At 49.5% G+C, this 22,368-nt stretch overlaps 1 protein-coding gene across 1 annotated transcript; it reads left to right on the top strand.

Moving 5' to 3' along the window:
* Positions 1-5,093: 5,093 nt before the first annotated feature.
* Positions 5,094-18,201, top strand: vim (vimentin). Its single transcript, XM_039754272.1, has 9 exons — positions 5,094-5,724; positions 7,555-7,615; positions 9,531-9,626; positions 12,261-12,422; positions 12,769-12,894; positions 13,268-13,488; positions 15,071-15,114; positions 17,608-17,690; positions 17,776-18,201. The coding sequence occupies exons 1-9, from the start codon at positions 5,192-5,194 to the stop codon at positions 17,833-17,835; spliced, it is 1,386 nt and encodes a 461-aa protein (XP_039610206.1). The 5' UTR covers positions 5,094-5,191; the 3' UTR covers positions 17,836-18,201.
* Positions 18,202-22,368: the final 4,167 nt, after the last annotated feature.

The following is a 22,368-nucleotide window of genomic DNA, read 5'->3' as shown; positions in this document are numbered from 1 at the left end:
GGGCTGGGGTGGGGGGGGCAGGTCACACATGCACTTGGGAGACAACGTCAAGGCTCATATAAATGTAATGACACTCCCGACCAGGGGTTGGCGCTGTTGCCTAACGACCTTTCTCTTCCTCCCCCCTGCAAAAGCAGCGATTGATGGTCGAGCCCCCCCAATGACTTCACTTCCAGGTCCTGATCATCTGAACTTACCTCTTCCTTTCCTCCAGAGTGAAGACCGCTCTGATACCATCCTGGAGCCAGTCGAATGGAGACCCACGTCTGAGAAGACCATTTGTTATTTTCGATTGCGTTTTCAATCTGCCAGTTATATGAGGATCACTACGGTGCCCCAACTCTTCATCGGTAGCCAAATCCAGAAGAGAACCCCACAGTGCACATCACCTCAGACTATGGTGACAGCTCAATGGCCTGAAGCAAACAGCCAAGGCAATGCAAGAGTGACAAGTCTCTGAGTGTCCTCGAGTGGCCCAGACTTGAACCCCACAGAACACGGTTGGGGACACCTGAAGGTAGCACTTCACAAACACTTCCCATTCAGCCCATTGGAGCTTGTCAAGATCAGAATGGGTTCAAGTGCCCAAATTCAGGTGTGCCAAGTGTGTAGAGACTCACCAAGAAGGCTCAAAGATGCCAAAGGGGCTTTTAACAAGTATCAGTTTTACGGGTCTGGAAACTTCTACGATTGAGAGGTTCCAGTTTTTGATTTTTATTACATTTTTCAAACCTTTGTGTGAGCAATTTCTCATTTTGTCAGGATGGGGACACATGCCAAATGTATTCATTTCAAATGAAGTCTAAAGTGTGCAGAAGGTGAGGGGGGTCTGAGTCTAAATTAGAAACACAGCACTGAAATGTCCAACTGAAATAACAATAAGCAAAGGAGAATAACAGGATGATAAAAGAGGACACCACCAAAAACAACAGGAAAACAGGAACAATTGGGACCAGTCGTCCGGCGGTCCTTCACATGGTGTGTGACCACGGCTGGCCGACACCTCTGAATCTGCACGTGTCAGATGCTCTCCTGTCCCTGCTCAAGGGCCTCAATAGCTCAGTGACTTTTGGCCACCAGAGGGTCACCTTTACAGATCCCTAAAGGGCCCTAAGGGGTTAAGGTCAGTAGGTTAAGGCAGGCCGTTAGGACAATTGTGACCACAGTGGCTGTTTGTGACCTGCCATTGTCCTGTCGTAGGTTCAGACATCTTGGAGGTGAAAGCAGAGGGAACAGATGGGCCGACATGCCCCTCGCCACCCTGTCCCTCATTGTGTCTGTGAGACATTTCAGCAAAGGTACTGGTGGCATCTCTCAGGTGGACCAGTCTGGTTAGGTCACATGAGGGTCACCACAAGATCTTGGACGATCATCTGTCCTGCCGGTGTTCTGAAACCTTCACACAATGGAGTGGCGTATTCCGTATTGTCTGGCAGTATGACATGACCCACCAGTGGCCCTCTTCCTGAGTGACATTTCGGGCAAATTGGAATTCAAGAGGAAGAAGAGGATGACATTGCATTTATGTTGCGCTCTTGTCACTCCTCAAAGTACTTCACACATACAGGGGGAGCCACTTCATCTAACAATTGTAAACGGCGCTATATAGCGCCCGACCCGGCACAGACTTATGCAAAGGCACGTGTAAAATAAACAGGCTTTTTATTTTTCTCTTCAGCCATGGGGCACGTCTTCCCCGTGTCCCACTGGCCCAACACAGTCCCAAAAGCACAAACCACCGTGTAAACAACCCTTCCTGGCACCACCACTCCTTCCAGGCAACCTCGTCCTCTTCCTCCCGATTCTGGCCCTGAATGAAGGGAGGTTTGCCCACCCGGAAGTGCTCCAGGTGCCTGACCCCCACCTCCGGGTGGGGCTGGTACGTCGACCATTGTGGTGGCTGGTTCTCCGCAGCACCCCCTAGTGGCCACCCCATCTCCCAACCGGGCTGTGGTGGACTCCATGTCCCATGGAGCCACGGGGGAGACTGAGGAAGGACCCACGCCAGGAGGCTGCCTCCAGGCGCCCCGGGGAAGGCATTGCACTGTCCATGGTGGCTCCACCGGGAGGTATGCAGCAGAGGCGTCCCGGCCGGGCATCAGTCACACACTGATTGGCAGAATTCACCTGGACGATGCCACCACCTGTACACTCACCACACATCAGCTATTAGGGGATTGAAAGGATAACCAGAGGACAAGAATGACCAGACCATGGTGGACAATTTAGGCTGGACATCAGGAAACACCAAGCTCTTTATGGAATCTGCCCAGGGAGAATCAGGACCTCACATTTATAGAGAATCCTCAGAAAACTGACCAAGTGTGGCCTTTTTGAGGTGACCTGATCTGGGGACTGCAGTGTGTTGAAGGACACCTGACAAGCTTCCATGAGCTTTCCAAGCCTCACTACACAGATGGACAGATTTTCCATGAATGTACAGTATATGGAGATTTCTCATTCCTGAATATCTTTTTCCATCAGTACATTTTATTCACATATATGTGTGTGTGTGTGTTTGGAATTGGAAAATCTGCCTCAGGTGTTCTGTGATTTGCCAGGCTAACTGGAAAAGAAGTTGATATTTTCCAAATGGACTCATGGAAAACACCGGGGCTCGTCACAGTAGAGCACGTTTTCCATTTGCCTGCTGTATATGATGCCTTTTATCCACCCGTTTTCCATCCATATGATCCGGTATTAGGGTGCAGCACTGGGTACGAGGTGGAACCAAACCCATGAAAAGATGCCAGAGCAGAGGTCCCAAATGTTGGGATGGGGCTCCCATGAAAATTAAGCCTAAGAAGAAATTTCCTCCATTTGCCTAAGGTGGGCAGGGTTGGAGGGCAGATGGAGCCTGTCCTGGCAAGCATTGGGTTTAAGGCAGGAACAATCCCTGGACAGGACAACAGTTAATTACAGAGTGAACACACACACACAGAAACACATACAAAATACCAAACCTGCATGGCACACCCAGGGAGAACCCACATGGGCACATGGAAATGCCATGAAGGGAGCATCTGGGAGGTGAACCCCAGTCTCCTTACTTTGGTACCATAACACTACTACTATGCCACCACAGCATCACCACCGCTTCCCTCTTTTCTGGTGTTTCATAATAAAATGTGACTGTCCCCTGTGCCACCATGCTGCCCACACAAATTATCGTATAACACTTCAACGTTTATTTCTATAGCACAATTTCATACACACAATGTGGTGCCATATGTGCCATCTTCTCAGCTAGTGAAGCTATTAGGTTGGGTTGGATGTTCTATACGTTCCACTAAACGTTGGCCTTTGGATGAATTATGTGCCTGATGCCAGCAGTCCTTGGGGCTTGTGGACTTCATTGATGCCAACCTGTGGGCACACAGCTCTTTCCAAACCAGGGTAGCAGGCAGCTGGAGTCTAAAGCTGAGGCAGGCATGGACCAGGTCTTTATCTAGGGGGTCATTTAGCCCCCCACCATTATCATGACACCCCCCCCCCCCATACCTGCCCTATGCAAGAGTAATCTGCTGGATTTCCAGTACTTAATCCCACCAGGAAGTATTTCTGACACCCCCAGAGCCTGCTCTACTAGTAGGCAAAGTTTGAGGGGGAGCATAAATTTGTTAACTATCACAAACTCAGCTTAACAAACACTCCGACTCATTAAAACAAAAAGGCAGACCCCCAAACACACACACACACACACACACACACACACCGCAGTTATTCAATATATTATCTGTGCATAACATCACGCTTCAAACACCAATGGTGGACTACATGCCCGACCCAACCCCAAACCCCCCAGCTCTTCCATGCAATATCTGTGCAATAATTGCCTTCAGGACTCCATGGTTTGGCCAGAACATTTTCACCTTCGCCTAGGGCAGCAAATACACTTGAGCCAACCCTGGGCACCACCCTTTACCACTCTGGTCTGGAGCCAGGGCTTCATGGAATGCCAGTCATTCTGCGGGCACCACCACACGTACAATCAGACAACCCCTAATGGCCAATTAACATACTCTGTCCACATTTCGGATATAGAAAGAAATGGTGCAGCAGATGGGGGTCCCAAGAGAACGTGCAGACTCCAGAAAAGGAGAGAGACGTCGCGAGAAGTGCCAGCCTTTGAGCCCGGACGCTGCATCCCGTTGTGCCTCTTTTAAGTGATGTTGCATTGCTATGTCGCGCTCGCCTGACTCTTCTTCTTCTTCTTCTTCTTCTTCTTGTTTCTTACTTCATGCCTCAAGTATAGGTGGGCTGCTCTACAGCGAACTGGCGGACTGGCCACCGTGCACGACTAGTCGGTGTTTTCCGGCCGGGATGCACCATACAGATCTTAATCTGCCGGGATGCGGACTGGCCATGTTTAATTCTCCGATGCCAATCTCCATCACTGCCTCCCAACCCATTCACTTTCTAGACCCTCTTTACTTTTCTTTTCTTTTCACGAGCTCGTGGTTGCCGGGAGACGCAGCATGGCGCGAAGCTCAGGGTCCCGCCCTTGGCGACACGCCAGTCCATCTCTGATCACAATGAAGTAGCCCATCCGATCGGCGCGCTTTTCGCTGTCATGGTCCCGTTATTCCCCCCGAATATCCGATTTGGATTCATTTTTAACTAGACAGCGGTGAGGACCTCCAACATTTGAGCGCTTATTTGACAACTTCCAAAAAACGACAAAGTTGCAGATTCTTTCGGTGTCGCTGCACGAGTCGCGTCCGCAGCGCCTCTCGTGCGCAGCCTTGTGGTGACAGGCGCCTCTGCAGACTCGCGAAGCGCACCAGTGAGGCGTACAGATTTGGCTTTGCTAGGAGTAAAGAAGATGCACTTGGCGCGAAGGGTGCGCCTCATCGGGGACTGCAAAAAAGTACAGGGAGCCAAATAAATATTAGGATGAAATGAAAACCGTTAAGTTATCTGAAGTGACTGAAGAGCAAGCGGCACACCCCCACCCCAACACCACCCTCTCGTCCCGCCCTCGCCCGCTCTGCTCATTTGTCAGCGCAGCTGTCAGTCACGCAAGGCCCGTTATTCGTGATTGTGATGGGCGTGTTGGCAGGCGGACGCTGTATAAATAAAAGTGCGCTCAGTCGATGCGCCCCTTGCAGGAGCCGCTCTTGGGTCTGGCACACGGCACTTATAAACTTCCACACCGCGCAGAAAAAGAAAAGACCAAAAGGATTACAACATGAGCAGCCGTCAGTCATCGTCTTCCTACAAGAGGATTTTCGGCGGACCTACCGTCGTGTCCAGCCGGACCTCTTACAGCAGCCGCCAGTATGCCAGTCCCCCCGTCCGTTCCAGGGTGTCCTACAGTACCCGCAGCGCGCCTTCTCTCTATGCCACTAAAGCCACGTCGGTGAGACTCCGCAGCAGCGCGCCCATGCCCATGCTCTCGTCGGAAACGCTCGACTTCGCCCTGACCGATGCCATCAACACGGAGTTCAAAGCCAACCGCACCAACGAGAAGGCGGAGATGCAGCACCTGAACGACAGATTCGCCAGCTACATCGAGAAAGTGAGGTTTCTGGAGCAGCAGAACAAGATCTTGTTGGCCGAGTTGGAGCAACTCAAAGGCAAGGGCACCTCACGCATCGGGGACCTGTACGAGCAGGAGATGCGGGAGCTGAGGCGCCAGGTGGACCAGCTGACCAACGAGAAAGCCCGCACGGAGGTGGAGCGCGACAACATGCTCGACGACATCCAGAGGCTCAGGGACAAGTAAGTGACTTCAGGGTGGGGGTTTTGGTGCCAACTGCTCCGTAACTACGTCTGCTGTGCCCGGTGGCGGTGGCCAGGGCTTCCTTCAGTGCAGAAAAGTTTAGAACGGGTCTCGCAAAACTTGTGGCTACCCAGGGTGAGCTCATACTCGTTCGTGTCAGCCAACGCCTGTGCCCACGCCCATGGGGGGCGGGGGTGGGGTAGGGGACTTTTTGGGCTGTGGCCGAAAAAAAGTTATTCTTAGACGAGGTGTTTAAGATGAAGAATCCAAAGTTTGGAACTTTAGTGTGGGGTGGGGATGGGGGCGGGATTTAGGGGAACAAAGGAAAAAAAAAAAACGGGCCAAGGCTTGACAGTCTGAAATGTGACTTAAAACTTTAATATCTGAGAAAAAAAATACTAAAAACAAAAAAGTGAAATGCGACATTAAGAATTTCTGTAGAAAGTGCGAGTAGTGTGCAGCCGTACGCCGCTATGATTGTGCGGCTAAAAATCCGTTACGAATTAAAATAAGGAAGATAACGGAACTGCGAGCACGAGCACTCTATGATGAGCGCGACTATTGAAACGCTGGAGAGAAATCCGAAATTAAAACGAAGGAATGAAACATACGGACACCCCAATAGACCCCGCAGTGTTAGGAAGCCTCGGAGTCGGAAGGGCACAGAGAGAGAGAACTGATTTAGAGAGCGCAGATAACGGCCTGATGCCACGACACCAGCCGCACCACTAAGCCCTGTAACGTATTCAGATAATTAGGCAGGATATCGCAGGAGAAAAGTGTCAGCATGAGGCGTCCTGAGAGCCAGAAGTCGGCGTGTCCTTCTTTTAAAATCTTTCATTCATTCATTCCGAATATGTCTATGGAAGAGTGTTAGATACAGCTCTATCTATCTATCTATCTATGTATCTATCTATCCTTTCACATCTATCTATCTATCATATAGTGCCTTTCACATTTATATAGTGCCTTTCACATCTATCTATCTATCTATCTAATCTATCTATCTATCATATTGTGCCTTCTGTAAATCTATCCATCTGTTTTATATAGTGCCTTTCATTGCATCTGTTCAGTTTAGTTAATTAGGGTGGGCACTTTTTTTGTCGAGGTATAATATAGTGAGAGAGTCCAATAAAGTGAATAGAGGAACTTTGGCATAGATAGATAATAGATAGATAGATAGATAGATAGATAGATAGATAGATAGATAGATAGATAGATAGATATACAAAGTGAGAAATTCAGATAAATATTAACGGTATTATTTGCAATTAGATAGACAGATACAGTAAATGAAAGGCGCTATATCACGTGAACAGGTACATTCTGTCTCGTCTCGTTTCTTCCTAATTTGGCGTGGAGGACGTGTGTGATTGTGCACTTTGTTGCGGTGCGTATTATGAAGTGAGCACAGCTTCACTGCTGAGTGACGTTTCCTCTTTCCTTTGTGATGTTGTTCTTGATCTCCTGTCAGTCTCTTAGGTTTTGGTGGCCGGTCCTATCTAAAGTTAATTTTCCTGAACAGGCTCTGTGTGTCCCTTGTTCTTATTTATTTTTGTGTATGAGGCGTGTTGGTGTACTGACTGGCACTGTAAGCTCACAGCTCTAAGCAGCAGGCATGTTTGGTTTGCTGGCCTGCTGTGAGCGAGTGCATCCCCCGTTTAAGTATTATATAGCGTCTTAACATTTTATAGTGCCTTTCTCTAAAACTCAGTCTATGTCTTATATTGTGTCTCCCACCTATTGATTTTTTGTTTTCCAGCCCCGGGTGTGGCCTTGTCTCCTAATGTGTGTCTCACTTTGTCCTTTCCTGTTGTCCCTTGCAGGCTTCAAGATGAGATGGTGCAGCGAGAGGAATCTGAGACCACCTTGCAGAGTTTCAGACAAGTATGTATTGTCGCCTTCTTCTTCTTTTTCTTCTCCTTCCCCTTTTTGTTTCTTCTGCACAATTCTGTGCTGATGCTAAGCTGACCTGCTGGCATCACTCCTTCTAAGACCCGAGTTGCCACGTTTCACTGAGCGGTGGAGTGCAGTGATCATCTGCTCCAGGGCTGAGGCTGCTGTGGCGCCCGGTTTGTGGCCTGAGTGGTCTTTATTTATTCATCACGGCCTCTGACAGCGACTCCCATGAGAGGGGAGATGTCCCCAGATGATGCCCCTCAATCGATGTGGCTCCATCACTCAAATATGTCTGCTGCTTTTCTTTTCTTTGCTCCTTCTGTCTTCTCCGTGTCACTTCACGTGAGGGCAGATTGGCTCCAGATGGACCGGGCTGTAGTGTCTGACCTCGGAGGAGACGCCTGTCCTGGTAACCTGAGGCCTCCTGGATCGGCTCCAGCGGACAAACAATGGCCGAGGCACAGCTGCACGGCCGAGATGGAGCTCTGTGGGCTTCCCTTCGGCTTTCGGGGGGATGCAGCTGTGGTTTGGGCTTCGGAATGGGGTGGTGTCAGAGCTGCTAATGCCATTAGGCAATCACCGGGGGGAAGTGACTAAGTGACTTGCCCTTCAGGCTGCAGTGCATGATAATCAGGATTAGCGTTTTATTTTATAGTGGCATGCCATATGCAACACTGCCAGTCAAGGGGTTAAGCATGTCACTTGATAGAGCAGGAATGCCCAGTGGGCACTAAGCACCCTGGCATTTCCACCAGTGAGGTTATAGCTGGTACTGCTGCCCACTTTAACCACCCAACCCCCCCAATAATGGCTAATGTCTGTCCCTGCCAACCACTGCAGTGCCAGCCAGTGTGCCACATCTGAAATGTTCTGCTACACATTAAATAAAAAAACAAAAAAGAAAGAAAGGAAGGATGGTGCCCAAGCACCAGTATCTGTTCACATCTTATGTCGGTCACTTCATGCGATGCCCGCCTTTCAGGAAATGATGAGCACACAACGCTAGGCGTTTCCTTTTTTCTTAAAATTACCACCATGGCGGCCCTCCTGCCACATGGGAGGCACAGGTTTTGCACCTAAATTGGCTTCCGTTTTACTTGAGTCAGGAAATTATATGCAAATCCACACGCACACACACACACACTTGCACACACACACACACCACACACACACACACACACACACACTTGCACCTGTGTGTACCATAAGGGGAGGGGGAGGAGTCTGATCTCTCGGTCCTCAGATGCCCACTGGCCACACACACACACAGCCATCTGTTCTGAAAAGCCTCTTAAGGGTCAACAGAGCCAAGCCATCTAAGTACAGAGCAGGTGTCCACAGCGGTACATGTGTATTCATAGCAGAGTGTCCATCTAAACACATGCCGGGGTAGAGTGGGCACCGGAATGGGCATCACTCTTAGTTGCCTCTGCATTGCACCAGCCGGTTCTGTGCAGCCCAACCAGAGCACAGGCGCAGAGGAACCCTAATGCCACTATTTTCCTTGAAGGGAAACATAAAGAGACACTTTAGGTCATTAGTGGCACAGTGACATTGTCACCTGCATGTGCTAAAGAACATGAAACACGTCATCTCCTTCCGGCACCATGATTGGTGATAGAGAGATATGAAAGGCGCTATATAATCGGTTTATGTGTGCATAGATCTGTTAAAGCTTTCCTTCCACGTGCCAATCGACACTCAACACGTCACCCATCTCCAATGCCACGGCCAGTGAGTACAACTTTCCGAGTCTTTATGAAGCCCCCCGTGAGCTGATGTTTTACTTTTCTCAGAGCAGATCTAGGAGACGTTACTAATAAAACTCTGAGTGCCTTCCTGCCCATCTGACGTTGAACATTAATGGCTAACGGAGCTCCTCCTGTCATTTGTGTCCCCTCAGGATGTGGACAACGCTTCCTTGGCACGCCTGGACCTCGAGCGCAAGGTGGAGTCCCTGCAAGAAGAAATTGCCTTCCTCAAGAAGCTCCATGAGGAGGTGAGTGGACTTTTGGACACCGAGTGCTGGTGACAGAGTGTCCTGTCCCTTGGGACGTCTCTCTGATTCATTGTTGGGCACTTAGGGGGTGAAGGTTTTGGGGTTCTTCAGGATTGGGTCATGGGGGGAGACGGGCGGGTTGTGAAGCCATTCCTGTATGGTGCTGAGGGGGCACAGGGAGAGAAGATGATGTCTTGTGTGCCATGGAGAACAGTGCTGGGACTTTCTGGGGTCAACAATGTTAGTGTCAATCAGGGGCTTGGGGTCTCACTAAAAGATCTCATGTGCCAAGCAAGAGGGTGCTTTGGATCACAAGAACCTGTTATGGAATGTTCCGGGTCTGGGAGGTTCTGCCACCCATTAGATTACAAAGCAGTAAGCAAATTCACAGGACCACCACACTAATACTGAGTAGGACCTCCTTTGCTCTCGGCTCTTTGTGGCATGGATTCCACAAGATGTTGGAAACATTTCTTGGAGGTTCTGGTCCATGTTGGCATGATTGTGGATTTGCCAGCTGCACACCCCTGCTGCCAACCTCAGGTTCTACCGCATCCCAAAGGTGTTGAACTGTATTCAGGTCTGGTGACTGAGAAGGCCACCGAAATCATTGTCATGTTCAAGAGTCCACTAATGGTGCTTTATCATGCTGGAAGTGGCCATTAGAAGATTGCAGCCATGAAGGTATGGACTTGGTCAGCAGCAACCCTCAAATCAGCCATGGCATTCAGGTGATGATCGACTGGCATTAACAGGAACAATGTATGCCATTCCACCACCACCACCTCCATCCTGGATAGTTGGCACAAGTCATGAAGGATGTGCGGATTCATGCGGGTGGTGCCAACCCTCTCTGTGCCTCCGCAGAAACTGAGATTCATGTGACCAGGCTACATCCTTCCAGTCTTTAGCAGTCCATTTGTGCCCACTGCCTCCTCGGCTGTCTGCCCTTGGAGTGGAGCTCAGTGTGCCCTGATGCTGTTTTAGCCCAACCACTTGAAGGTCATCACTGTGTTCTTTTATTCTAAAATGCTTTTCTCCTCACCAGCCTTCAGGTCAGCTCCAAGCAGTCTGGCCGTTTTCCACTGGCATCCACAGAAGTGGCACTCGCTGGATGTTTTTTGGCTATGGTGCCATACTGAGTAAACCCTAGAGACCGTTGTGTGTGAAAATCCCAGGAGATCAGCAGTTCTGGAAATACTCAGACCAGCCCGATGGGCACCAGCAAGCATGCCATGGTGTTCCATATGTGATGTGTGTGTGTGTGTGTGTGTGAGAGTGTGTGTTAGGTTTGAATACAACATAGGAGGTCTGAAACTTGAAGGTGGTCCTCATGAGAAGGACCTTTGAGTCACGGTGGGCTCATCACAGCCAATAGAAGGCTAATAGGATGTGAGGGTATAATTTATAGCGCCGTGATGTGTGGCGGTCAAGTCTGGAGTCTGGAGTGTTGTGTTCAGCTTAGGTCTCCATGCTGCAGAAAAGACTTGAGAAAGTCCACAGAAGAGATGAACGTCATCATGTCTGAGTAGAGGCCAGGAGGTGACCTGACGGAAGTGCGTCAAGTTATAAAGGGGCTGAGTTCTTCAATAAGACGACGTGATGTGCAGCGCACCGGTCAAAAGAGTCATCACTTCTGACTGAATCTTATCTAGTAGCACGTAACTCTTTAGGAGACCGAAGAACAGCCGCAGTTCTGTCCGACGTGAACGCCACCAGTTTTTGGGGACATCAGCTTTCATCCACTCTTCCAGCTCCAACTCGTTTCTCTCGTTTCTCCAAGTCACCCCACCGATTTTATATGGGATCTCAGTCTGGGATTTTGTGTTGCAGTCGAGATACGAGAAAGCTTCGGAATGTTCTTCTGTTCTTCACACACGCTCTCAATCCTGTGCCCGTGACACTTGTTGTGCTGGAAAGGCTGGGGTAGCCATTCTGCATTCACTCTGGAGATGAAGAACTGAAGGTCACACCCCACCCATGCCTTCTTCCAGCGCTGCCTTTACACAGGCAGAGGGATTTGAAAGTAATCGACCAGAGCTGGGGCACCTGTAGGAATTGTTTTGGTGTGGCAATGTATGACACACCGAGACAGCCACTATCCTGTGAGCGCCGTCTTTCTGCCGCAGTCCTGGTGACAATTAGTGGATGACTACGATTGTTTTATCTGGCACTGCTGGAGACCCGTTGGGCAGCACACCTGACAAACCCGCAGAGTTGGCAGCTTCCTGTCCACTGTGCTCTTCGGCCTGACCGAACCCGATAGTCCCTGTTTGTACCAATCATTCACATCTGTCACGTGAACCATTGTTCACGAAGAGACCCAAACACCCGCGGCACACCACTGCTCCCCATCACTCTATGAACCCGTCACACACGACACAGCTCTCTGAAAGGGGTGCCCTCTGCTGGTGTCTGAAATGCGTGGCACTGAATGGTGACGTTATGCTGTATAAGTGTGTGTATGAGGTGTTTGTCCGTGATGAGGTCACGCGTGTGCACATGTATGACTACACTGCCCACCCACCAGGTGGTACGCCGTGACCATATGCTGTTCATTCGAGATGCTGAGATAGGCGGGCACAGCACAGCGTTTCTCATTCTCACATCCGTCTTTATGACCTCCTCTTTCAGGAAATTGCTGAGCTCCAAGCCCAGATTCAGAATCAGCACATCCAGATCGACATGGACGTGGCCAAGCCGGACCTCACTGCTGCCCTGCGGGACGTGCGCCTGCAGTACGAGAACCTCGCTGCCAAGAACATCAACGAAGCTGAGGATTGGTACAAGTCCAAGGTAAGTCGTCAGGCTTGGGGTGACGTTAACTGGCATCCCCACCTAGGCCAGCAGTACCTGTGGCACCCATTGCCAGTCTCGTCCATTTCATTCCTCTTTCTTGATGGGTGTCTTGTCGGCTCGTTGCTCAGGACCACACATATAGCGCCTTCTTCACTCCAATCATGTGCTTTCTGATTCTCTGCTTTCTTCATCTTCATCCACTTCTGCTGGATGTCTCATTGATATCCGCTGCTTAAGTGAGCAGCAGTTTGAAAGGCGCTATATGGTTGGGCCGAGCCAGTACGGGACGTCTGTATCAGATCTGAAGGTGCGGCTAACTGTCTGTCTTATTTCTTTCCTGAAGTTTGCAGATCTTTCTGAAGCTGCTGTCCGCAACACTGATGCCCTTCGCCAGGCCAAGCAGGAGAGCACCGAGTTCCGCCGTCAAGTGCAGGCCCTGACCTGTGAAGTTGATGCCCTTAAAGGAACCGTAAGTAGCCCACTGAAGTGGTCATCAAAGTGAACCCAGACCCCACTGCTCTGCTTACCTGACGTACCCGTCTCAATGTGTGGACTGGTAAACGGGTAGATGGCTAAGCTGAAATGCCACCTGAGACTAGGAGATGCCCAGAACATTGCCATGTCCATTAGGTGTCCATTTTGGCTCTTTTATGGTCATGTGGTACAAGCGTATAATAAAACAGCTGGCATGCCCTGGGTGGCCAGATTGGTCTGGTACTTGACTGCCAGCTTTATAGTCATGCCTGAATGACCATTAAGCACAAGGCCCACCAAATGCCCCCCAAATAAGACAAGACAAAGCCGATAGGCAGCACCCTGACACACACTCTGCTTTTCCACAGAACGAGTCTCTGGAGCGCCAGATGCGTGAGATGGAAGAGAACTTTTCCGCCGAGGCAGCCAACTACCAGGACACAATCGCCCGTCTACAGGATGACATCCAGAACATGAAGGAGGAGATGGCCCGCCACCTGCGCGAGTACCAGGATCTGCTGAATGTCAAGATGGCCCTGGATATTGAGATCGCCACCTACAGGAAGCTCCTGGAAGGCGAGGAGAGCCGGTAAGCAGGCTTCACATGTTGAGAGTCGCTTAGCATTTTGGTGGCAGAAGTTATGAAGTTCCAGTCCGAATATGGTGGCAGGGACTCAGGGTCATTTCTCTAGGACAGAACACACAGTCCCAAGTGGAGAGCTCAATCTGTGTCGGTCACTAAACCCTCTTGGAGTGTCCGCTTTCAAGTCCAGGCTCTGCCACTCTCCTCTCATCTGACTAGACATGGGTGACATAAGGGCCAGTCTGCATTGGCTGCCAGTCACCCATCTCAGAGTGCCCTCTCTTGAGCCATTTTGGGACCAGCAGAGCCGAATATCACCCTGTGAGTATGTGCCACATGGATTGAGGTACTGCCCCCTTCTGGCACCCAGTGTTACTGGTGACTTATGGATCATCCCTGGTGACGTGAGAATACCAACAGCACTATTTGCCCAACTCATAATGTACCTGTCTGACCAACTTTACTATGACCCTGTAAGTGACATCCCTGGTGCTCGTCCTAAGTCATCCAAGGTATTGTCACCTAGTGACACCTGGTGTTACTAGTGACTTAAGGGTCATTCCATGTGGATTGAGAATACCAAAAATGCCAATCGCCAATCTTACAGCACATCCTCATGACCAGCTGTAGTGCTGGCAGTGCCAGGTATCATCTTTCGAGTATCCTCTGTGGTTTTCACGCCACACAGACTGAGGTACTGTGCCCTCTTGGCACCCAGAGTAACTGGCAACTCATGGGTCATTCCATGTGACATGAAAATGCCAAATGTGCAGTTCGCTCACCTACATTTTCACTGGTGCCCACCCCAGACTGATTGAGTTACTGCCCACCAATGGCACCCAGTGTTATTACTTAACGGTCATTTCATGTAGCTTGAGAATGTCAATGATGCCTTCGCTTATCTCACAGTACACCCTGGTGACCAGCTTTAGGACTGGCAGTGCCAAGTAGGATCCTACCTGCTACTCACACTGCGTGAGCTACTGCCCCCTAGTGGCACCCAATGTAACTGGCATCTAATGGGTCATTCCATGTGACATAAAAATGCCAAAAGTGCAATTCGCCCACCTAAACTTGAACTGGTGCCTGCTCCACATTGATTGAGGTACTGCCCCCCTGGTGGCACCAAACTGCCCACACATCTTTCCAGAGATGCAACCCAGACACCTGCTACATCAGGGTGTTGTTTTTTTTTATTGCCAGTAGGGTGGCACTGACCACCACAGGCTCCCAGTTTCATGCCATGCAGACCTACAGTAGGGGTCCAGTTAGCATGACTGGCTTATGATTTTGCATGTGGGCATATCTGACCAACACTCCTCGTCACTGATGAGCAGATTTCAGGCTTGGCTATGGTCACTTCACTTGCTGTAGACAATGGACTGAGGTGGGACCCCCCCCACCAAGTTCAGTCCAGATGGTCAGATAATGAGTGAGGCACGAATGAAAGGTGCTATATAATTAGGTGACTCCTAGGTTTTTATTTCAAGGTGACATGTAATCAAAGAGTCACTTGTGTGAAATGCTGGCTGTGGCAGCGACTGGACCCTCGGGTGACCCTCCTCTCTTTCTTCTCTTTGCTTTGTAGGATCTCCGCACCACTGCCCGCCTTTGCTTCTCTGAACCTGAGAGGTGAGTTCTGTGTTGGCTGCTCCGAGGGGGTCTGGGCACTCGTGGACGGCTGTGATCCTAATGCCAATGTGACACTAAACTAAGGCAGATTTTTGGTATTTCTATGTAAAAGTAAAGATGGGCGCCACCTGCAGCATAACACTACAGACAGTTCAAACGTAGCTGCCATGTTAAGTGTACGTGGCTATGGGTCATTGCTGCATTGTTTGCTACCTTTGAGTCATTTGTACCTCATCGTCGAGGTCATAAAACTTGTCATCTTCCTGTGAGTCAGCTATCTATCCATCCACCCATTCATTTTCATCTACTTATCACGTCCTGGGGGCAACAGTAAAAGCAAAGATGCCCAAATGTCCCTTTTCCCTGTCCTCCATCTCTCCTGGGGGGGTACAGAGGGGTTCACAGGCCAGTCTGGAGTTGTCATCACTCCAGTGTGTCACAGGTCCACCCCAAGGTCTCCCATCTCCCAGGAGACCTCTTAATATCTTACTCAAATGCCCCAAACTCAAACCCCAAGCTCGACTTTGGGCCCCACCTGAATGTCTTCCGTCCTCGGCAGATCTCTAAGGCTGAGCCCAGACCCCAAACAAAGGAAGCCCATTTGTATCCATGGTCTCGTTCTTCCAGTCACTGCCCACAGCTCCTGGCCATAGGTGAGGGTAGGAATGCAGACGGAGCGATAAATCGAGAGTTTTGGCCGAGCTCCCCTCTTCACTGTGACTGAGAGGTCCGAGGTCCACAGGACTGTTGGTCTCCCGCTCCCTTCGTCTTTCAGTTGTGAACTCGAGACCCGGAGATATTTCAACTTCTCATTTTGAGGAGGCACCTCATCCCCAACCTGGAGAGGGCAGTTCACGCTTTTCGATCCAAGATACTGCAGAGAGCTTATCCAGCGACCCTGTTCGATGTCTGGCCATGTCTGGAAGGACCCCGTGGCTCAATGTCCTTTGCAAAGAATCAATAGAATTGATCACCAGAATGTGTAGGTCCCTTTGCACAGAGCTTCATATAGTTGACCGGTTTTTCCCTGGTGGTCCATTTTGTCGTGATCTCCAAACAAATTCTCCAAGGTAGCTGGGGGAGCAGGTCCTTAAAATGAGAGACGGCACACTGGGACGAGTTGACTTGGGATCCTTACCGGGCCGGGAGGCCAGTATCACAGAAGGACAGGGGAAGGCAATGTGTGCAGGTCATTGTGTCCCCCCACACACTAGATGGCAGCATCCCTGGGCTACAGTACCCCTGCAGATACCCTTGGGGCATCATGGGAGTTGTAGTTCTTTGGGTCAGCCCTGTTGGCTTCTGTGGGTGTGCTGAAAGGGCTAGAGAGCCCCACACTGTTGGGCTTCAAACGTACCCAGAAGTATTCCTGAGCCACAGTTTCGGGACAATAGAAGGTTCTGTATAAAAGGAGCGGCCTTAGGGGAAGCCAGAGCCGAGAGGAGGAAGTCAAGTGAAGGAGAGACGGAAGTTGGATTTATATTTTGTGAGTCGTTGAAACGTTTCACACTGACTGGGACTTGTGTACGAGCCATTGTGTTGGGTGTTTGGGGTGCTGCAATGCCCCCTGGTGGTCAGTCACGGAGGGCAAATCCAAAAGTAAAGGTAATTTGACTGCAATGGATAGAAGCCGACGCAATGCAACACGTTTGCGGTGGCTTATGGGTAGCTTGAACCCACACGGCGCCGTTCAGTTTTCAAAATGCTTCACCGGTTTTTGATCTTTGCTGTCCTTTCGACTGCTTTGGCGGTGCCTTTTACTTTCGTAAGCACAACACGTTTAGCTTTGAGTTTTAAGATTGAAGGTGCAAATCGAGACACTCACTGAGGTGTTGGGGTGCCAACTCGGCCACAACCTCCTTAAATAATCAGAGTCCTGTGGGACACAAAACAAAGCAGAAGAGACTCGTGCCACTCGCACGTCTCACGGTCAGCTCAGGTCACAAGACCACCTCCATCTCTGGGCTCTCCGTTTTATATCAGGAAGGGGGAGGAGCTTCTGACATACTAGTTAGGGGGCGTGGCCAAGTGTCATCTCCAGGCGACGTCTCCATGCTGTGAAATACACGATTAGCATCAGCGCCCCCCTCCTGCTCACCTGTGCCTTATGGGAGGTCCCCACACGTGACAAATGCTTTTACTTTCGTCCCTAATCGTGACTATGCCTTCTCTTAATAAATCAAACTGCCATTTTTAGCTTTGGTTGCTCACAAAGACCCAATGAAGTCTGACCAGCGCATCTTAGCAGGCCAGACGAGAGACCCCTTTACTGATGTCTTGTGTTATCACGACCCACAGACACCTTTGTTGAGGTGTGCGACTATCCAAAGTAACACGTAACCTAAAAGAACCCGAAGTGTAAGGCGTCACATAAGGTTGGCACTGGAAAATAGTGAGAGCCCACCCAGACGTGACCCTCTACCGTGTGGCGCCCCAATCTCAGCTCTTCACGTCCATCCACACTGACCCACCGCATGTGCTTCTCTTTTGCAGAAACCAGCCTGGAGTCGAGGCCCATTGCCGACTCCGTGTCTAAGAAGGTGCTCATCAGGACCATCGACACCAGAGATGGCCAGGTAGGTCACGGCTTTGACGGTCAGCCTCGTGCTTCATCGATGTTCTCGTTTCCTGACCTCCATCTTCCTCCTCTTCCTCCTTTAGGTCATCAGTGAAAGCACCCAGCACCATGAAGGCCTTGACCTGGACCTGGACCTGGAATAAGCAGAAGGAGCAGTGCAGCCAGCCAGAAGACAATCTCCGTTTCCTGAAGAGACACACACACACACCACACACACCAAACACACCCAACACACACAGAGCTTTCAAGTGCCTTTCTGCGGTTCTGTGAGGAGCGCCACATAGAATTCTGTTAGAATGTAGCCTTTGTAGGTCGGCGGAGGCCTTCGTGACCACTCCTGTTCTTCAGGACAGCCAGCCACCGAGCCTCTAGCTTACCACTTAGATCATTTTGGCAGCACCTTGGCAACACTTTCTTTTTTATTCCAATTAAAATTGCTTTTTCCACGTGATGTGAATGCTGACCCGAGTTGACGCTTGAGAAAGTCAATAAAGGTGTGGGAAAAAAAAAACATCATTCTGTGTTTTTGGTTTGTTTCTCTCCATGTCTTCAACCAAAGTTCAACCGAGAGTGGACATCCTGAATGGTCAGTCAGGCATCAGACTGGAGCCCCCAAGGGTGCCGTTCAGCCTCTGCCTCAAACTCCACTTACCCGGCTGTACGGCACCTTTAGGGCTGGTCCGGCGTGAGGCTGTTGGCACCGCTGAGCAGGAGGGGATGGTCCACCATCCACACAGACACCATCACTTCAGATGGGACTTTATGAGTTTGTGTTTCCCAGTTCAGCGTGCAAAGCACCTCTGAGGTACCCGAGGCCAAAGAACTCCACAACATTACAGCCCACCCAAAGACACCGAGCCCATCAGAGCTGCTCTTGGAACTTCTGAGAAGATCACCGCAGCCGGGAAGAGCACCTCAGTTCAGGGCTTAGAGGTACAGAAGTGCAGATAAGCAGGATCAGAGCACTGGAATAAGATGGCGTCATAATCCCTGGGGCCTTCTGTCCACATTCCTGGGAGCATTAGGCTGAGGAATGTCGGCCAAAACGTCTCTTTTCACTTTCCTTCAAAATAACTGCAATTTCCACTCCAAATTAGGAAGAAATGAGGCACAGTAGACTGAACCTGTTTAAATTATATAGCGCCTTTCATCTTTCTATCTATTATATAGTGCCTTTCACATGTATCTATCTATCTATCTATCTATCTATCTATCTATCTATCTATCTATTATATAGTGCCTTTCATATCTATCTATCTATCTATCTATTATATAGTGCCTTTCATATCTATCTATCTATCTATCTATCTATCTATCTATCTATCTATCTATCTATCTATCTATCTATTATATAGTGCCTTTCATCTATCTAATGTTGTGATCTTGCTGAATGTGCCAAGTATCTGTTCTCACCAATAGGTTTTCTCACCAATAGGTTGGACACTACTAGCCCAGCAATCTCCTTTTAACTTGGTCAGTCAGTCAGTCAGTCAGTCATTATCCAACCCGCTATATCCTAACTACAGGGTCACGGGGGTCTGCTGGAGCCAATCCCAGCCAACACAGGATGGAAGGCAGGAACAAAACCCAGGCAGGGCACCAGCCCACCACAGGGCACACACACACCAAGCACACACTAGGGACAAGTTAGGATCGCCAATGCATGTGACCTGCATGTCTTTGGACTGTGGAAGGAATCCCACGCAGATACGGGGAGAACATGCAAACTCCACGCAGGAAGAACCCGGGAAGCAAACCTAGGTCTCCTTACTACGCGCAGCAGCGCTACCACTGCGCCCCTTTTGAGTTGGTAAAAAATGAAAAGAAAACAGAAATTATGACTCCATTCTTTCTCTGTATACAAAGAAGGCTGGCATATATGATCTCCAGCTTCAACTAGATGACGGTTTTAGTCAGAGGCCAAAAAATCTAGCAGCCATCTGCAAAGGGGTGGCACTTCCTGAGTCTGAAGGAAAGTGTGGTCATGGAATCCTTTGGTGCTTTCCTTTCTGATCTATCTATCTATCTATCTATCTATCTATCTATCTATCTATCTTTTACAGCTCTATGTGAAAAAGTAAGTCCCCCTCATGGAAGCAGTTGCCTTTTCCAACATATCAGAATGGACAGTAGACCTCCATGCCACCACGGAGATACACTTGAAACAAAACACAAGAAAAAATGGCTTTTTCAATAATTTAGTCAACAAGAATATTACAAGATGAAATGGCCTACTGGGGAAAAAGTAAGCCCACCTTTGGCCTCAGAAGCTGGTGTTGCCCTCTTTGAAAGACATAACAGGACAATTCAGGGAACCTTATGGCCAATCTCATATAATTTAAGCAGTAACTGCACAGAAAGCGTATGTTATAATATAAAAAGCGAGTCGCCTGACTTCTGTCTTAGCTAGACTGACTAGGGTGGCGGCTCCTTAGAATTTATGGCATTCTGGGAGGAAGAGGCGGGTCCAGTTGGACAAACCCCAGAAGTGATGTCATGTGTCACGGTGTCAATCATCCTTTCTGCAGAAGGGGAAGAGGAGCCGTGTTTTTCTGCTGATCAAAAAAGCCAAATTAAATCCACTGGGATCCCATAATAATAATAATAATAATACATGATATTTATATAGCAACTTTCCCACACTCAAAGCACTTTGTTGTCACAAGAAAGTGTGAAAATGTCTGAGGGTTGAAGGCTTTTTAAAGGCACTGTTTTCGCCTTCCAGGCCTTTCCCTTTCTGAACTCTTAATGAAGGGGTCTTCACTTGAGGGGGCTCCCTGCACATCAGTAGCTCTTGGAGTTTCCCTTTAAAAGCAGCTACCAGGATTACTCTTGAAGGACTCTCTTCTTCTCAGCGCTGATTCTGTTTTCTTTCGTTTTCCTCCTCGACTTGGCAGCAGCAGCAGCGAGGAGTGAACTCCGCTCACCTTTAAATCTCATGTGTGCCCCCAGATTAGCCCGCCGCTCCGGCCCACTCATTACGACTACAGATAAACAACTCGGATTCGTCTCACGGCTCTTCTCCCCAGGTTTGGCCGCAGAGCCACAATCCCACTCTTTCTTTAAAGGGAATTCCCAAAATGCCACATGGTGTGGGCTCGGCCGCCACCCCGGCTGTCCTCATTGTAATTTATGGAGACCCTTTAATTAACGAAACAGCAAAATAAACAAAGAGCATTCAGTGAGCTGGCGTCCCCCACACATGAACCTTAATCTTCACTTCCAGTTTGGTGTTCTGACGTCACTCGAGTAAATGAGGTTTGGCTGGGGAGTTTGATTAAACAAGGAAAGTGAAAGGCAGCCAAGGCCGTCAGATGGTGAAGAACTAGCGAAGTGACCTCAAGCTCGGCCCGTGTTGACGTGGTGGTCTGCTGCTTCTTATTCATTTGCCTTGGCGTTTTATTAAGTCATCTCAGCTCTACCAAGGTCATGGGTCACCTGGCAGGACCTCCTTTTTCCCTCGGCCTCCAAACATCTGAAGATCTGATTTCACAAGGTGCTTGCTGGAAACACTCCTTGGAGATTCTGGTCCATGCTAACATGATAGCCTCACGTGGTTTCTGCAGATTTCTCAGATGCCCATTTGTGTTCTGCCACATCCCAAAGGTGTCCTCACAGATTCAGTTCTGGTGACAGGTCACTGAAGGACACTGAACTCATGACATGTGACCTGGTGCACCATCATGCTGGAAGCAGCCATTAGAAGATGGGTACATTTTGACCAGGATAATATGGTCAGCAACAAGACTCAAGTAAGCCGTGATTGGCTGATATTAATGGGCCCAAAGTGTGCCAAGACAACATGCCCCACATCGTCACATCACCACCAGCAGGTCAGCTCCATGGATTCCTGCTCTTATCACCTACAATCTGCCTGAAATTCATCAGACCAGGGTACACATTTCGAGTCTTCAGCCGTCCAGTTTTGGTGGGCTTGTGAACTGACAGAAGTGGAACCAAGCGTGGTCTTCAGCTGGTGTAGCCCACGCACCTTGATGTGCTGTGCCTGCTCAGATGCTTGTTCTGCACACCACAGTTGGTTCTCAAACTGGTTCTCTATGTTACTGCGGCTTTTCTGTTCGCTGGAATCTTCCTGGCCGTCCTCCTCTGATGTCTCCCAGATCTGCCGCTCGCCATTCTGAGCAAAGACTGCTGGGCTCAAAAATCCCAGGAGATCAGCAGGTCCAGGAATCCTCACACCAGCCCGTCTGGTGCCAACAGCCACACCATGGTCCAAATCACTGAGGACTGATGTGAGCATGAACTGATGCTCCTGACCTGTCTCTACAGGACTGTATGCATTGTGACGCTGCCACGTGATTGGCTGATTAGGGTATTAGCACGCAGGGGTTCCTAATAATTTGTCCAGAGACTCTATTGGCTTGGTGGCTTTGTTTTAATATTATGACCACGAGTCACCTGTAGTACAAACTCAGCTGGCATTTGGTCACCTGCTGTAGTGTCACAAACTGAATTCCATCCCGTGTGGCAAAGGGAGCCAGTTCTTTTAAGAATAGCGGACCACCTAAATGAGTCATGTAAAGAGTAAAAGGATCCATTCCAGCACTTGCCGTTACGATATTAAACAAAAAGAATGAAAAATGAACAAAAAATAAAAGAGGCAACAAAAAGAAGTTTAAAAGTAAGGCGGGGAGGAGGCCCTACCTTGAACAGCA

The sequence above is a fragment of the Polypterus senegalus genome, chromosome 5 (assembly GCF_016835505.1).
Source record: "Polypterus senegalus isolate Bchr_013 chromosome 5, ASM1683550v1, whole genome shotgun sequence".
NCBI lineage: Eukaryota > Metazoa > Chordata > Cladistia > Polypteriformes > Polypteridae > Polypterus > Polypterus senegalus.
This window is presented reverse-complemented; position numbering and strand designations above follow the sequence as displayed.

Excerpts from the sequence above, each read along its gene's own strand:
- vim (XM_039754272.1), top strand. The coding sequence starts at position 5,192 with ATGAGCAGCCGTCAGTCATCGTCTTCCTACAAGAGGATTTTCGGCGGA. Across the intron at positions 9,627-12,260 it reads TCAAGAAGCTCCATGAGGAG|GAAATTGCTGAGCTCCAAGC; the intron begins GTGAGTGGACTT and ends CTCCTCTTTCAG. Across the intron at positions 12,423-12,768 it reads AGGATTGGTACAAGTCCAAG|TTTGCAGATCTTTCTGAAGC; the intron begins GTAAGTCGTCAG and ends TCTTTCCTGAAG.